The sequence below is a fragment of the Ambystoma mexicanum genome, chromosome 12 (assembly GCF_040938575.1).
Source record: "Ambystoma mexicanum isolate Mex_15411 chromosome 12, UKY_AmexF1_1, whole genome shotgun sequence".
Taxonomy (NCBI): Eukaryota; Metazoa; Chordata; class Amphibia; order Caudata; family Ambystomatidae; genus Ambystoma; species Ambystoma mexicanum.
Window position 1 is genome coordinate 30,432,005 of NC_090936.1, and position 17,427 is coordinate 30,449,431.

Below are 17,427 nucleotides of genomic sequence, written 5' to 3' on the forward strand. Positions count from 1 at the left end.
CTCGATACTATATATGAACTTGCGCGTAGTCCTTCCTTACTGTGGATGCTTGCACGTCGGACTGCGTCAGAAATAGCTGAAGCTTCTCCGAAGAGTCACAGTACTCTCAGGGCCTTGCTAACACTCCTGCTTGCCAACACTGACACGCTGCTCAGCTTTTCACACCCCACCAAACTACTAGGTGGGTTAAATTCACCGTTTACATGAGCACGCTGCCTCAGACTTACACTTTCTTGTATTCGATTGTCTTCACACAGCGATCGCGAGCAGATCCACACACACGGTCTTGCTCAGGATTAAAAATATAACTAAACTGTTGAACTATATTATATTTCATAAAATCGAAACGCTGTCTCTTCTCAAATTTGGAAGTTATGAACTACTAATTCCTGATTACAAACTAGCTCAGAATTTTCAAGAAAATATACTTTGTGTCCTAATTTTTACACTCTTAAAACATTCTTGCTTTTAAACTTAATGAATCTTCCCGCCTAGCTTCCGGATCATGTCCCACGTAGTGCTGAAGTCTCTCAACTTTAAAATAGGCCTAAAACTGCAGCTCATACTGAACAGGTCCTGCTTCTTGGTTTTTCTTTCATGACAAGAATCCTTGTAGACGCAGGATTGCAGACTGACCTCATCCGTAGAATCTTCAATTGCATCCTCCATCTGGCCTTGGGCTAAGCACATCTTCCTGAAATGAATAATTGAGGAAGGAAAAGAGCTTGTAGATCTGATTAGATCAAATGCTCTTCATGGTCCGACATCTAGTGGACGTCATGGAGTATTACAAGATTAGTTTCGAAACTCGTAAACGGATGTCGACAGGGCGTGTTAGTAATACTATCCCTAGTGTGACGTGTACTGTACCCATGGACCTTCATGCGTCCCTCAATTGTTTTTTCCACCATTGAAGTTGGTCGCAAATGCAGAGTTCTCGTCCAGGCTGATGCCTTTAATTAGTTGATAAACAACCCCATCTTCATTGACGACTGACTGATCAACGACCAGATGCGGCCTACACAAGCCTCTTTGGGCTTTGCCCCGTTACAGCAGGGAGAAGGGGGAGGGGTTTCATACTGACCTCTTTAGAGAATGCATGTGCTGTCACCCCCTTTCCCTTTTCCTCACCAATCTGCCCTCGTAAAAGATAATGGACAAAACTCCCTTTAAATTTTTCCCTACCTGCCACCGGTAATTCCCATGGAAGGACACGCACCAAGTGTGCAATTACTATCTCCCGAGGGATCACCCTGAAAAAGTTTGCAAATCCTGTAAACTTTTTCGACCGAAAACTTTAACAGATCGGCGCAGCAAAAGCTGGGCCGCTTATGCTATGCAGGCTGAGGCCTCCATCGACATGACAAAAGACTCAAGCAAGGGCAGTATTGGAGTCATGAGAGATGCCGAAGGAGGGCGGAGTTCGTCGGGACCCCCGACTCCAAGAAGCAGGCCGGCGGCTCTGTGATGGAGAAGACACCTGAAGGCCAGAGCACACACAAGCACAAAGACACTAAAAACATACACCACAACCGACTTTCGACAGTAACGTTGAGTGTCGAAGCCCATGCAGTGTCCACAGAGAAAGCCTCCGATTTTTCACTGTCCTCCGGGCTATCGCGCAGGCTTTCACCTCATGACAGACCTCTGAAACCAAGACTGACTGTCGGTTCGGACACGGCACACAAAAAGGCCCTCCCTTCATGTGCGGAAGAACAGGCAGCAAAAGGCGTTTCAGCGTCTCCCAAGAAAACGCCACAAATGCAGGAGTTAATTAAGAAACGCGTCAGTGCTTCCCTGCTTAAAGCAAGGTCATGAAAAAGTCCCAAATTTCAATGCCCTTGCCCTCGAAAAGCTCCAGGGGATCTCAATTCTCTGGCATACACTCCAAGCAGATACCCTCTACCAGAAGAACATAAGTGGTACTCGACAGAGATATCCTAGACAGAATATTCTCATAGTGTGGTCACCCTCTGTTAGACTTGTTCGCCACAAGCCTAAATGCACAATGCCCAGACTTTGCGTCCAGGTTTCCCCAACCAGGGTCAAAGGGGAGAATGCCCAGTGGATGAACTGGTCAGGGAAATTTGCTTATGCTCCCCCCCCCCCCCCCCCCCCCGACACCACTCCTGAGCAAAATAGTGAACAAGATGCAACAGGAACAAGTAACTCTAATCCTGGTTGCTCCTATGTGGGCGAGACAACCTTGGTTTCCACACCTGCTCAAACTGGTGATGTGCGACCCAATCAAGCTCCTGTGCAACATGCTAACACAACACAAGGGAGCATCCCTCCACCCGCGCCCTCAATCTATGAACTTGGCAGCTTGGGTCCTGAAGTCATAGGATTTGGCCACTTGAATCTTCTACAAGGGTGTATGTATATCCTAAAAGAGGCACGGAAACCCAACACCAGACACTGTTATTTCAATAAGATGAAGAGATTTGTGATATGGTGCATGTTACAAACTCTAATCCCAACAGAATGTTCCCCAGCTAACATTCTACACTACATGCTTTACCTATAAGACTCTGGTCTAGTATTTTATTCCATCAAAGTGCATCTGATGGCCCTGTCAACTTACACCACTTCACAGAACAAGGTGTCCTGGTGGAAAGTTCCTGTCATTAAGGCATTTATGGAAGGGTTAAAGAGGCTACACCCCCAATTTCCAAACCATCCCCGGGTTGGGATCTCAATGTTGTGCTCTCCAAGGTCATGGGTCCACCCTTTGAGCCTATACACAAGGCCCGGCTAAAACATCTGACTTACAATACTGCATTCCTAGTAGCTATCACCTCCATAAAACGAGTCAGTGAGTTGCAGCCTTTGCCCGTACAAGAGCCATTCTTCATAATACACAAGGACAAGGTTGTCCTCAGAAAACATCCTTGGTTCTCACCTAAGTTAATTTCAAAGTTCAATCTTGATAAATCAATAAAACTCCCCACCTTCTTTCAAAATTCATCTAACTTAGCAGAAAGAAGCCTCCATACACTTGATATACGGAGGGCGGTCTTGTACTACGTGAACAAAACTAATCATCAAAGGAAAACAGACCAACTCTTTGTTTCCATAGCACCTGGAAGGGAGGGCGATCACAGATCAAAGAACGCAATCTCAGTCAAGTGCATACAACTCCCTATCCAAGAATGTCTTACGTTTAACACCTAGGGCTCACTCTACCAGAGGTACAGGAGCTACCTTAGCTTACATTGCAAACATCCCTATGGATACCATTTGCAAATGGAGTTCCATCCATACGTTCACACAGTGTTATTGCATTGACACACACTCTAAAGAAGATTCAAAGGTGGGACAAGCGGTCCTCAAACATCTCTTTGCTGCTGTACCTTTTTACTTCCCACCTTCTTCTCCAGATACTGCTTGCTAATCTATGCATAGCATGTGATCTAAGCAGATTCACAAGCTCCAGAAGGGATACATTACTCAAAGGAATCATATTTTTGGTGCTTGTATCTGCTTAGATTCACATGCACCCACCCTTTCTCCCCTTCTGGAGTAGATGGCGCATAGATGTTTTCTGGTTTATCACTGTTTCTGCTTTATTACATCTGTACTCAGCTACACTTCATGCAACCTAATATCAGAAACAAACAATTTGACATGAAATGTTCTCCAGATAACGCAAAGGTATGGAAATAAGATTAGGAGGGGTTGCTGAGAAATTAAGTGTGGGGGGGCTATTATGCTTCCAGTGCTAATAGTTGTAGGCACGGACTTCTGGAGGAATAGTTCTGGACTTTTATGGTAATGTAAATATGGGAGCTAAGAATCATTCTGTGAAGACACAGAATGTTGTGTTAAAAATGCATTTGTATTGTGTTTTAATATGATTTTATGTATGTTTGTGTTGTCTTGTAATTATGGTGTGCACAGTGAATATGTATGTGCCACGTCAAAGGATAGCAGGCTAGCAGTGCCTACAAATTTTAATCTTACCCCTGAATCAGAACATTTTAAATGCCCAGTTCTGACTAGCAACGGAATATGCTTAAGAATTAAGAGTGTACATAAAATAAAGGGTGAAGAAATTGATGATCTACATAGATAAATGAGAGAATTATCAGTCTGTACATGGAATGTTAAGGGTTTGAATAACCCTCGGAAAAGGAGGGATGTGGTCAGGCGATTGTGGAGGGGAAAAGCTGATGTTCTTTTACAGGAAACCTAAGAACCTTATGATTAGCTCAAGATATAATAAGGCAATGTTGAATTGCTATGTTTCTAAGTTTAGAGGAGTAGGAATATGGTTTCACAGGGGTGTGGGTTTGAAGGTGGAGAGAGTAACTATGGATGATGACAGGGGGTGATTTTGATGGATGTGTAATACCAAGGCCCTTGCACGACAGGGAACAGTTTATTTGCAAAATTATCCTCCCTGTTTGAGACCATGCGAGGTGAATATATTGTATTGGGGGAGACTTTAATTGTCGCTCAGCTCAGTGCAGGTACACCGCAGTAGGGGCGGGTAGAGCAATTTGAACATTCATGGGGGGCTGGGGGGGTTTGACTTGGCATATAGTTGGAGGACCCTCCACCCGGGAGAAAGGGATTATTTGTTCTTTTCATCAGTACATGAATCATACTCTAGGATTGATTATTTTTTGGTCTATGATAGACTTGTCGGGAAAACCACTAGTGTTGAAATGATGAGAGAGGGTTGTCGGATCATTCCATGATTAGGTTGAGTCTAAACTTTGAAATGCAAGGTCTGTCATCTCCAGATGGAGTTTGAAAACCTATATACTGAAATATAAAGATGCATTGACAAATCTGACTACATTCACTAAATCATTCTTTGAGATGAACCTAACTTACAAAACTGCCTTCTTAGTGGCTATTACTTCCATAAGAAGAGTCAGTGAAATACAAGCATTGTCAGTGCCGGATCCTTTCTTTGTTATGCACAAGGATAAGTTCATCTCTAAATTTCACGTAAACCAGTCTATTGAGCTAGCTTTCTTTCAGACCCCCACCAGCCCAGCTGAGGTAAAACTCCACACACTGGATGTGAGAAGGGCAGTCCTTTACTATGTAAACAAGGCCAGTCCGCTAAGAAAAACAGACCAACTGTTTATCTCCATAGCAGCAGACCGAGAAGGAGACCGTATTTCCAAAAATGCCATCTCCAGATGGATAGTCAGATGTATACAATTGTGCTATTCATTATCAAACAAGACACTGCCTTTCACGCCTAGAGCTCACTCCACAAGGAGCACAGGAGCCACTCTGGCCTTCATTGCAAACGTCCCTCTAGACAGCATTTGCAAAGCAGCTACATGGAGCTCAATACACACTTTCATTCAGCATTACTGCATTGACACTCATTCCAAGACAGATACATAGGTGGGGCAAGCGGTTCTAAGACATCTGTTCGCCCATGAACCTTCTCACATCTCACCACCTTCTCCTAACACTGCTCGCTAATCTATGCACAGCATGTGATCTAAGCAGATTCCACAAGTCTCAGAAGGGGTACATTAATCACCGTAATCGTATTTCTGATGCTTGTATCTGCTTAGATTCACATGCGCCCACCCTTCATCCCCTCAGAGAGAAGGCGCATGGATGCTTATGAGCTTGTCTGATACGCATCTGCTTGGCTACAACCCTCTGCATTGTCCACAAGGCTTTCCCGGGCCTGGGTCCAAAATACCTTCAGCTATCCCTCCATAAATACCTCCCCTCTCAAGGTCTTCGTTCCTCTACCTCTAACTCCCTCAGGGTCCGTCGTTTTTCAAAGAAACAAGCTCGAGGTAGATCTCTGTCTTCGGCTGGGGCCTCCCTCTGGAATAGCCTCCCTGCCACTCTAAGACATGAGGAGAACCATCTCTGGTTTCGGAAGCACTTCAAGACCTTCCTCTTTGCTTCTGCCTTTGCTCCGCCTCTCCCCAGCTGATCTGCTCTCCCTTGGCACGGTGCGCCTGGCCACCCCTTGTCCCCTGGGCCCAGGTACCTGCTCACACTGCCACTCTTTTGCAATGCCACCTGGCCACCCCTTGAAATGGGGACTGTATCTGTACCCATACAGTCCCCCACCCCCCCATTTTCTTCCTTTTCTGCACTTATTCAGACTTACCCATCCATTTTCGAGTTTCGAAAAACAAACTGTAATACTCCGCAACTTCCACTAGATGTCGGCCTATGCACAGCATGTGAATCTAAGCAGATACAAGCATCAGAAATACGATTACGGTGAGTAATGTATCCCTTATCTGTTCTCCTCTGCTCTGCACTCTCCTCTCTCCCCCTTCCTTGCACTTTCTCCCCTTTCCCATGCACTTGCGCGTTCTCAATGTCACTGGGCCTAGTAAGATCGCTGATGTATTCTCCCCTGTTCCCCTCCCTTGCCTTGTTGCGCTCTGAAACACTTGTGTATGAGCGCAACACAAATAAAATATCATATCATACTCAAGCTACACTTTATGCTACCTCATGTCAGAAAAATAATCTAAAGGACCTCGACGCGTGAAGGACCATGGGTACAGTGGACGTCACACTAGGGATAGTATTACTGGCACGCCCTGTCGACGTCCCTTTTCAGGTTTCGAAAACAACAACTGTAGTACTTTGCAGCTTCTACAAATGTCGGCCTAGCAGTAATTTTGAAACTCTTTATTTCTCATTTAACATATTTCAACATCTGTCTCACTACCGATAATTCCTATTTCTAAATAGTAGGAACCTAAGTAGTTACTTTATCATCTTATTTTGTTTGTAAGTGTAATGTGCCCTCCAAATCTTCAGAACTGTCAACTCACTCTTGTAGTCATCTGTTCCCTTCTAAATGATGCATTTTCCTAAACAGTTTGGCCTCAAGAGGGTCTAGTGTTCTTTCTGTTTGTTATAAGCTAAGCGGTGCTAAGGAAAAACTGTAAAGTTCAAAGAAACCAATGTCTAATATATTGTATAATATAGTTATAGCTTTGGAACTGAACTGAACGTCGAATGCAGTGTTTTGAAATTGTATTGGGCTTCAGTAGTACTTAGATGTTGCAACACAATTCTGCCAAAATGAAAAAACATTCCAAAAATAAAGACGTAGTAAGTAAAATTCTTGCGTTGTTTATTTCTGTTTTCTCTCCTTCACAGAAACGTTCATGTATCTCAGGTTTTCACTTGTGCATCCTTAGCGACTTGAAAAGTAATTTGCTCTAAATGTACATATGTTGTTGGGTTGTTTTTTATAAGAAAGTTGAATGTAGATCTAAAAACTGTTTGGGTTGCAGAGTTTTTACTTTTGTAATTTTTTTTATTTTATTGCAGTGCTTAAAACCAGTGAGAACAATGACATTTCTTCAAGTGGAGAACAGGTATGCAACATTCTGTCAAATTTCTGCAAACATTTTCATCTAATAGGAATTTTGAAACATAAAAAAAGTGAAGAAGCTACTTTTTTGTTCCTATATTTACCACTCCTTGCTAATTGAGCCAGTTTATGGAAAGTGTTAAGATGTGCTTGTTGTGGTGTGGAGCGATCGGGTATGAAGGGAGATGTGTTGTATAGTGCTTGCGATGGATGTAGACGTTTGGTGAGATAAGAGAGAATGTTTGGTGTGACAGAGAGTATGTTATGGTGTGAGTGAGCTAATGCTTGTAGCAAAGGTTCTAGACTCAGGCAGTTGGAGAGGCCCTGCCTGGATGATGGGAGCCAGTGGTTCTTACTAGCCATCTTCATGTATCCTAATGTAACTGGAATAAAGTAATTTGCTCTGAACCTACCCGTTGTGCCTGAGGAACCTGCATTACTTTGCTGGTGACGAGTTAGTCTTCATGAAGACTGGAAACTGGCCTGCGTGGCAAGATAAGAAGATTAAGATGACCAATCTGCTGCGGGGGGTGCAGAAGAGAAAGAAGAGGCACCACTGCCTCCACAAGTAAGTCCCATTACCCAGGCCGAAGAAAGAGGGGAGGGCTAGCTTATCTGATGACCCTGAGCGAAGAAAAGGGGGAGCTCTAGCTCCTCTGATGACCCTGAAGAAAGAAAGAAAGAAAGAAAGAAAGAAAGAAAGAAAGAAAGAAAGAAAGAAAGAAAGAAAGAAAGAAAGAAAGAAAGAAAGAGGAAAAGTCCCAGGGTACTTGGCCATTACCCAGGGCAAAGCACCATCCCCACCAACCTGAAGCAATCCTGTGTGTTCCCATTGTTAAAGAAGCAAACCTTAGATCCATTAATTCCTACCAATTACCGTCCCATCACGACGGCACCCTTCCTGCTCAAAATACTTGATAAGGTTGCTTATACACTGATCCAGAAATATCTGGAACTCCACAAACTCCTGGGAGCAAGACAGTCAGGTTTCCACCCCCAACATAGGATGGAAACCACCCTCATTGTCTTCAAAAATCAGAATGATGAGCTAAGAGACAAAGGCAAAACTGCTCTCCTCTTACTGCTAGACCTCTCGGCCGCATTCGAACTCGTGGATCACAAGGTCTTATATGGCCACCTGGATTCGGCGGCCCACTTCTCTACAGAGGCCATTAGCTGGATTGAATCATTCCTGAGCGACAGAACCATGAGGGTCTTCTCCCCCTCAGCAGCGGTTGACCCTATTCCTATCACGTGTGATACCCCCCAGGGCTCTTGTTTCTCCCCTACATTATACAATATATTCACCAAGCCCCTGTTCGATGATCTGGACCTTCTGGGTATCACCTACACTAACTATGCAGATGATACTCAGATTTTCCTCCCCCTTTCTGGGCATTTCGACAAGGATTTGGCACTGGTGAATAGAGTGTATTTCATCATCCAGCATGGATGGCCACCCACGGTCTATGCCTGAATGTTGACAAGACCGAGCTTATCACCCTGGGCACTCACACCAACCTTAAGAAATTAGGCTAGGAATACTTATCATTAAACATTGACGGCAACCTTATTAAGGTGGCTAAGGAGGTAAAGACCCTGGGCTTTTACCTTGACCATGCCCTCTCTTTCGACAAACAAGTGAAATTAATGGCCTCCGCCACTGCCTACACTTGCAAGCTGATTAGGTCTGGCAAACCATTCTTGTCAAATGATAACTGCATGATCCTGGCCAGAGCTTTAATACTCTCGAGGCTGATTATTGTAATGCCCTCTACATTAGTGCTAATAAAGCTATTATTCAGAGGATACAAATCCTCCAAAACAACGACTTAAGAGCCACACTAGGAGTGACCAGAAAATCACATATCTCAGACAATAGGCCGCCAAAACAACTGGCTATTGACTCATAATAAAATCCTTCTAAAAACTGCATCCCTCACTCACAAAGCATTAAACAATGCTGCCCCTAGTTATCTCATGAATAGATTCCATAGAAGAACATCCACCAGACCTTTAAGACTTGGCAACGCCAACTGTCTTACTATCCCCAGATTTAGGCTTGCTAAAGCTGGTGGTAGTAGCTTTCCCCTGAAAGCAGCCAAACTATGGAACTCCCTGCCACACCCTCTTAGAGAAGATCAACCTTACTTGACATTTAGACACAACTACAGCAACTTACTCAAATCCACTGATCTGTTGGCTTGACTGCTGTGTTACCTTTACCCTGGGAATACTTCTGCACATTCCCTCTAAATATTTATTGACACATGTTCGCTGCATATTTGTATTTGTATCTCACCTGCTTATAACCTACATATATGCTTTATTCTTGCTTGTATCTTGTTTTTCTGTAACCTAAGCTTTGCACTTGCTTCAACTGCTGCGCCCTGTTACCCCCGGCTCTGGTGCACATTAGAAATAAATAAACAAACAAATAAACAAGGTGTACATCACCCAGGGCAAGGAAAGGGGGGTCTTGGCCCTCTATAAGTCACGGGCATAGCGAAATCAACAGGTGTTGTGGTGCACAAGTCACGGGTGCCAAGTAGAACTGGCAGGGAGTCGAACAGTCAAACAAACCCGGTGTCCACAATCTGTGGAGAACTCGCGTCCCCTGCCCACCCTAGGTGTTTGTGATACAAACAGCAGTTAGGATATATTAAAGTAAAATGAATAAGAACAAACAATTTCAAGAGATCAAATTCAGGGGTAAATAATTCAAGAATTGACTTATGGTATCCAAGGTAATGTTATTTAGAAAGTCAGCACAATATGAAATGGATTGTACACATTATTTAAATCATAGTGTATGTTACATTACTTCCTATCAATCTGCATATAATATTCTTATACAATGTAAAATTTGTACAACAATGAGCTCTACGCGTTTTGGGACTTTGGTCCCTTCGTGTCAGGGTCCGGCTAAACTGAATTCCACAGGAGCTGATGCTGGCCCCACAGACCCTCACCAGGAGTTCACCTCTCAACCCTTAATTATAAGCTGAGCTGAGAACCCCAAGAAAGGGAAAGGGGAATTTGGAGAAAATAACAACAGAGACACTGCAACCCTGCAACCTTCTGGTAGGCTCTGGTATCTGTAGTAAACAAATACACTTGGTTACTTATATGTTAATATAAACTTCTTTTCTAATATTATTCTAAAACAAACTCTAACTTCTTTACCTCTTAAACCTCAGTAAAAGACTTAGAGGCTAATTAACTGTGTGGAATATCTTGTAAATTATTATCTTGCTGGTGCATATAGTTTCAAGCCATTCAAGTCTCTTTAGAATCCTAAAGTAATGACCCTTGTAAGCACCATACAAACTTAGATATTCTTCTTGCTTTTTTAAGTTCATTTAACTCTATGAAGTTTGAGTTTTAAATGCTTTTGTAAAATGCAGTCTTTCTCTGAAGTATTGAATTCCATTTGCATAAAGTTACATTAAAAAGAAACTCATTAACTTTCTTGAATGCTGCTTTCCTTCTGCGTGTGAATAGTTTTCTTTTTTACACATACAAATGTATAGATTCTTTCTTGACAAGCGTGTGCGATAAACACGTGAAATCACCAGACGTGAAGAATTGTCCTCGCGTTTAAAATACACACGCGCAACTTAACCAAACACGTTCGCTTTAAAATACGTGTACGCGCTAAAAAACAACTCGCGCTAGTTAAAATGGACTCGCGCTCTATCCCTACCGAACACACGCGGTTATACGAAACGTAAATCACGTAAAAATAGTACACGCATTCAAAACAACTCGCGCTTAGTTAAAAATGGACTTGCGCTCTATCGCAACCCAACGCGCTTTAAAAAGAACCATCCCATCTGATGTCTTCATGTTCACGCTGGGTCAGCCAACGATTTTCTTACTTCTTTGGTAAATCTTCTGAACTCTGACAAGTCCTTATTTAAGGAGCTTAACTAATGTACAACCAGCCACTGAATTTCTATGGATGAAAGGCAGTTTAGAATCTTGCTCACCTCACAAGGATCAAACCCATTGTCCTATCCATCAATCAGGCAAACCAAACATACCATTGTTCCTCCAACCAATCAGACTAAGTTTCTTTCTCTCCATCTTGACTTGGCCAAGCACAATGTCAATTCTATGTACAAACTCTTTCTGACTACTACTCAGCCAATTCTATGCACATACTCTTACTGAATTCTTAAACCAGCCAGCCCTGACACTTCGTCAGGAGCAGATTTTCAATGGTTTTTCGTCAATCAATCTTTTTTTTTTTTAAATATGTTTATTTTAAACCAAGGCAGGACAATTTATAGTACATTGCATAAAGATATTATACCAATATTCATTCTTCTTCGCTCATGTTCACCCCCCTTTCTCCCCCCCTCTTTTGGAACCCCTTGCTCCACCCACGTCCTCGGACCCCAGATGGCTGGCCTTCTATAGGCCCCCTCCCTTAGGTAGGCCCTTTGTCTCTCAGAGTCCATCGCGCGCTGAGGGGTTTAAATGCACTGTGGCCCATAGGTTCTGGAAGCGGTGCAGGACACCCTCCCTTGCCGCGGTCACCTTTTCCGCATTCAGGATGTCCCAAAGTTTACCCCACCAATGGGCCTCGCACGGACCGTCCGGGGACTTCCAGAAGCGGGCTAGCACGGTTTTGCCAGCCAGGAGGCAATGTGTCACTAGTTTTGCTCTATTTCCAGAGCGCGGATAGACCCCAGGGGTCGGGACCCCCAGTAGGACTGTCGGGCTCCAAGGGGAGGGAAGCCCCCGTGATTTGGTTGATAGTTGCCAGGCACTGTTCCCAGAATCGCTGGTTCTTGGGGCAAGTCCACCACATGTGAAAAAAGGAGCCCGGTTGGGAGCATCCCCTCCAGCAGGAAGGGTCCACCTGGGGGTTGAAATGGTGTAATCTGAGGGGGGAGTAGTACCAACGAAGCAATAGCTTATATGCGCATTCCCTATTGATCACGCAAGTGGATGAGGAGTGGGTGCGGGTCCAAATGTCCACCCATGTCTGGTCCTCGAGCGGGTGACCCAGGTCGGCCTCCCATTGGGCCATGGCTCGTGTCCGTACGCTCAAGAAGTCGCTCAGGAAGCGTCTGTACAGGGATGAAATCCCACCCCGGGGTGGCAGATCCTTCAGTGTTAGCTCCAGAGCGGTGAGAGGGCGGACCGCCGCTTGAAGAGTCTGGGGGTGAGAGCACCAGTGACGGAGTTGGCAGTATGTGAATCTGTCCCTTTCCTGGAGTTGAAACATCGTCTTGCATTGTTCGAAGGTGCGTGGCATGTTCCCGGCGTATAGTTGCTCCAGGGTCTCTAGGCCTCCATCGATCCAGTTTTGAAAGTTCCGGGGGTTTGACCCTGGGGAGAAGTTTGGATTGTGGAAAATCTCGGGATGCCTTTTTATTTCAGGGCCCAATCCCATGAGATCAGCGTATGTTTAGTAGTTAGGAGGAATGTCTTCCAGTGATCTCTCAGGGGGGCCTGGATGTGTGGGAGGAATCGCAGGGGGAGCGGCAGTTGGGCTTGCTTTAGGTCTACCCATCTAGGATGGTCCAAGATGATTTGCCAGGTGTGAATGTGTGCTAGCTGTGCTGCCGCCCTATAAGCCTGTAGATCAGGAACCCCCAGGACCGCAACCTCGAACTTCCCAGCAGGGTTTTGAGGGGGATCCTGGCTTTCCTGCCTCTCCAGATGAACCTGAGCATTTTCCTTTGTAGGTCCTGGAGCGCCTGCCTAGGGATGGCTACCGCCAGGGCAGAACAGGCATAGAGAAACCGCTGAAGCAGGTTCATTTTTGCGGCCGTGATCCGCCCCATTAAAGAGATTTCCTGGGTGGACCAGCGCCTCAGGTCCCCCTCCAACTCGCTGAATAATCTGGGGAAGTTTGCCAGGTATGTGTCCTTTTGGTTAGCTGGTATATGGACTCCCAAGTAGGGGATAGCTTGTTTCTCCCATCTGATCGGGCATAGCCTGGACACTGCCTCCTGTTCCTCCTGGTGAAGGCCTACGCCCAGACCCACCAACTTAGAGAAATTGACAGTGAAGCCCGTGACCTTTCCGAAGTTGGCTATTTCCTCCAGGGCGTGTTTGGCTGAAGCATTGGGATTCGAGAGAATCAGAAGAACGTCATCGGCGTACAGAGCGATCTTATGTTGGGAGCGTCCGACCTGGGGTCCCGTAATAAACTCATTCCGTCTGATTCTTTGGGCAAACGGCTCCATCGTTAGTGCGAAAAGGAGGGGGGATAAAGGGCAGCCCTGCCTCGTCCCGCAGGAGATGGGGATTGGGGATGATAGAGAGCCGTTGATTCTCAAGAGGGTTTTGGGGGATGCGTAGTTGGCCATCACCATAGATTGGAAGGTTGGGCCAAAGCCAAAGGCACTCAGGGTGAGTTTCATGAATGTCCAGTCCACTCTATCGAACGCCTTTGTGGCATCCAAGGCCATCAATGCGATACCCAGGGCGGTCCGGTGGGTGATTTTAACCAAGTTCAGGGTCCTTCTGATATTGTCCCCGGCCGCTCTGTTCCGAATGAAGCCCGTCTGGTCGGGGTGGATTAGGGTCGGAAGGATGTGTGAAAGCCGGTTGGCCAGGATCTTGGAATAGAGGCTCGCGTCTATGTTCAGCAGGGCAATTGGCCTGTACGAGGCCGGATCCTTGGGATCCCTCCCGGGATTGGGGAGGAGGATAATTGTGGACTCCTGCATCGATGGGGTCACTGACCCAGAATCCTTGAATGAGTTGAAGAGTGTTACCAAAGGGGGGGGATTAGCTGGGGATTGAATATTTTGTAGAATCTGGATGTGAAGCCGTCTGGGCCCGGGGCACGAGTTTTGAGAGCTTTAATGGCCTCATCGACCTCCTCATCCGTTATTGGGGCTTCAAGAATGTCCCTCGTTGCCGTGGGCAAGCGCTGCAGGGCCGCCCCTCGAAGGTATTCCTCTTGTCGGGCCTGGTCCCGCGGTGTTGCAGTCATTACTTGAGTAAGGTGGTCCACTGCCAACCGCTGTTTCTCTAGTTCACCATAGTGTGTCCTTCCCAGCGGATCTCGAAGCTCCAGGATGGTAATTAGCACGTCTTGTTTTGGCCAGTTTGGCTACTAGGAGCTTATTAGCTTTATTGCTTTTGGCGTAGTAGAATTGCCTGGTCTTCGCCATCAACTGTGCAGTGTGATCAGCGTAGTGGGCCTCCAAGTTCTTTCTGGCTATGCGGACAGCTCAATGAGATTTGGGAGACCATCCCCTCTTTTTCCGGGCCTCCTCCGCTAATTGCAGGTCTTTTTCGAGGGTTTGCCGGGTCTGTCGGCGCTGGTGGTGGAAAGCCATCCCTTGGGCTATCAGGGCTCCCCTGATCACTGCTTTCATCGCATCCCAGTTATTTGCGAGAGAAGTGTCCGTAGCGGGATTATCTTCAAGGAAGTTTTTAATCGTGGTTGCGATCCTATACCTGGCCAGCATATCGTTAAGGATGGGGTCATAGAGTGACCATCTGCGCGTGGGGTTGGATCTGGGGTCCTGGGTTTGGAGCTCCATGATTATTGGAGCGTGGTCTGACAGAATGATAGGGCCGATGGAGATATCCTTAGCTGAGGAGAGGGTTTGGGGCAAAGTCAGGAGTAGATCTATCCTCGAGAAAGTTCGGTGGACATGGGAGAAAAAGGAAAAGTCCCTGTCGGCGGGGTGAAGCACCCGCCACGTATCCACCACATCCAGAGTTCTAAATAAGCATAGGAGGCTGAGGGCTATGGCGAAATCGCCAGGGGCTGGAGGGTGAGATTTGTCCTTGGTGGGGTCCGGCACGCCGTTAAAGTCCCCCCCCCCCCCCAGAATCGTCTGGCCTTCCGTGAAGCCCGATAGGGCGGAACCCAGGGAATCATAGAAGCTTGCTTGTCCCGAATTGGGCGCATAGGCGGAGACAAAAGTATATAGATCCCCCAACAGGAGGCATTTTACTGCCACGAAGCGACCCTCTGGGCACGATATTGAGTCCAAGATCTGAGGGTTAAGGCCTTTCTTGAAGAGGATCGCTGTGCCCCCCTTCTTGGATCCCCCGGAGGCAAGGAACTGCAGTGGGTATAGCCGTGATCGGAGACGCCCAAAGTCCGCCGGGAGAAGTTGAGTCTCTTGCAACATTGCCACTCCGGCGTCCTCATCCTGTAGTTTTTGGAGGATCGATTTCTGCTTAGTGGGGGAGTTCAGCCCGTTGACATTCAGCGAGAGGCATTGTAATGTCTGAGCTTCTTGGGTCGGGAACCCAGCCATGTTGAGTTTTGGTGCGAGGAGGCTGGGGGGTAGGTCGTCAGATGCCATCTTTGGTGTTGGATACGCTTGAGAAGTCCTGCTCTTGGGGTTTTAACAAGAGCCCCCAATGGGCGGCTAACCTTTTAACTGGCGGGGAGGTCGACATTGTGAGTGCGGCCTTCCCCCTGGCCAACGGGGCCAGTTGTTACATTAAAATGACTTGAATTTTCAAGGACATAAAGGTGGAACGAACCTTGGAATGGGCATGAGCCGTAAGTGAAGCCCGCCGGGTCAAGCTGCGGGAACCCACGGTTGCCTCGGAGTAGGCAAGTAATTGTATTAATTGTGTAGGGTACCAAGGCCCCTAGCTTGACCGAGTGGGGTTGATTCCCGTTATCTGCCTGTGTGACTTTCACCTTCTTCTGTTGTTCCGGGCGGTGCTAGACCATGCGGGTCGCTTGGGCTGCGGGGCAGGGGAGTGCTCCTGGTTATCTTTCGCCTCTGAGGATGACGGGGCGGCCCCCGTGGGGGAGGAGGGGTTCATGATTTTGTTGGCGTCTTCCAGATGGGCAGTTCTCCGCAGGGTGCCGTTGAATGAGAATTGCAGGGCTGTCGGAAAGAGCCATCTGTATCAGACCTGGCGTTCTTGAAGGAAGAGGGCTAGGGGTCGAAGAGCTTTCCTCTTCTGAAGGGTTAGGAGATAGAGATCCTGGTAGATCTGGAGGTGCGAGCCCAGGAAGGTGAGCTCGTCCTTTGAGCGGCTGATGGCAGATATGGCCTCTTTAGTTGAATAGAAGTGGACCCTAGTGATGACATCTGGGGGTGGGTCTGCTCCCACCCCACGGCAAGGGCGGAACCTGTGGGTGCGGTCCAGCAATAGCAGGTGCTTGTCCAGATCCGGGAGGAGAGCCTGGAAGAAATCCCCCCCGTATTCTGCCAGTTGCTTATCCGAGACCGAGGAGGGAATTCCCCGGATTCGGAGGTTACTGCGTCGGGCCCTGTTCTCCAAGTCCTCCTGTTTGAAATCCAAAATTTCACATCTATCCTGAAGAGCTCTAACTGCCTGCTGGACTTCTCCCAGTGCTGTTGTGTGGTCCTGCGTGTGGTCCTCGAACTCTCCCAGTCTCTGTTCCACCTCAGCGACTCTGTTGTTGGTTTGTTCCAGGTTGGTGGATAGCTCTGTCATGCAAGCTCTGAATTCGGCTTTGATGTCCGCCATAAATGCTAGTAGGTCACCCCTGGTGGCCGGGGGATCAACCTCCTTTTGCTGGTCTTGTATGGCGGGTCCGGCGGTATCGGGCCTCCTCCCCTTGTCTGAAGCCATCAGCATGGCGGCAATGTCTGCATTTTTGGTGATTTTCGCTTGTTTGGACATAGTGCCAGGAGAGAAGTGGGAGTTGGGCTTAGGTGGTAAGGATATATTCTTGCTTATGTGCAGCTTGACCAGTCCAGGGTCTTGTCCTGAGGGTGTTGTCCCAAGGAGAGGAGCACCGGGACCGCAGCCCGCTCACCAGGGTCGCCCAGGAGGCAGCCAGCAGCGACGAGGGGAGCGAGATGGGCCGGGGCGCCCGAGGAAGATGAAGAGTCCTCAGGGGCCCACCACGGAGCACCCTCCGCCCGGAGTCCTGAATGCGGGCCTCAAGGAGGGCCCGGGGCCTACCCCCAATAGGGCCGGATATGTGGTGATGCAGGCTTGGGCCCTCGGGCGGGGCAACGCCAGGGGGGATGGTTAGGGTCCACGGAAGCGGAGCTGAAGTGAAGATGGGCCGGGGCGCCCCTGGAGTTAGGCCCGCAGGCCTGCAGCTGCTGGTGTCGGCGGCGCCCTCCAGCGCAGAGCAAGGCAGTCCGGGGGAGACCGCAAGAGGAGGA

The 17,427-nt window shown here is 47.3% G+C and overlaps 1 protein-coding gene across 1 annotated transcript in view; it reads left to right on the forward strand.

Moving 5' to 3' along the window:
- TUBGCP6 (tubulin gamma complex component 6) overlaps positions 1–17,427 on the forward strand; it is a 728,796-nt gene that overhangs the window by 474,374 nt on the left and 236,995 nt on the right. Inside the window, exon 18 of the mRNA XM_069627853.1 lies at positions 7,291–7,337. Within this exon, the coding sequence (XP_069483954.1) occupies positions 7,291–7,337 (47 nt within the window). The remainder of the gene's footprint in view (positions 1–7,290; positions 7,338–17,427) is intronic.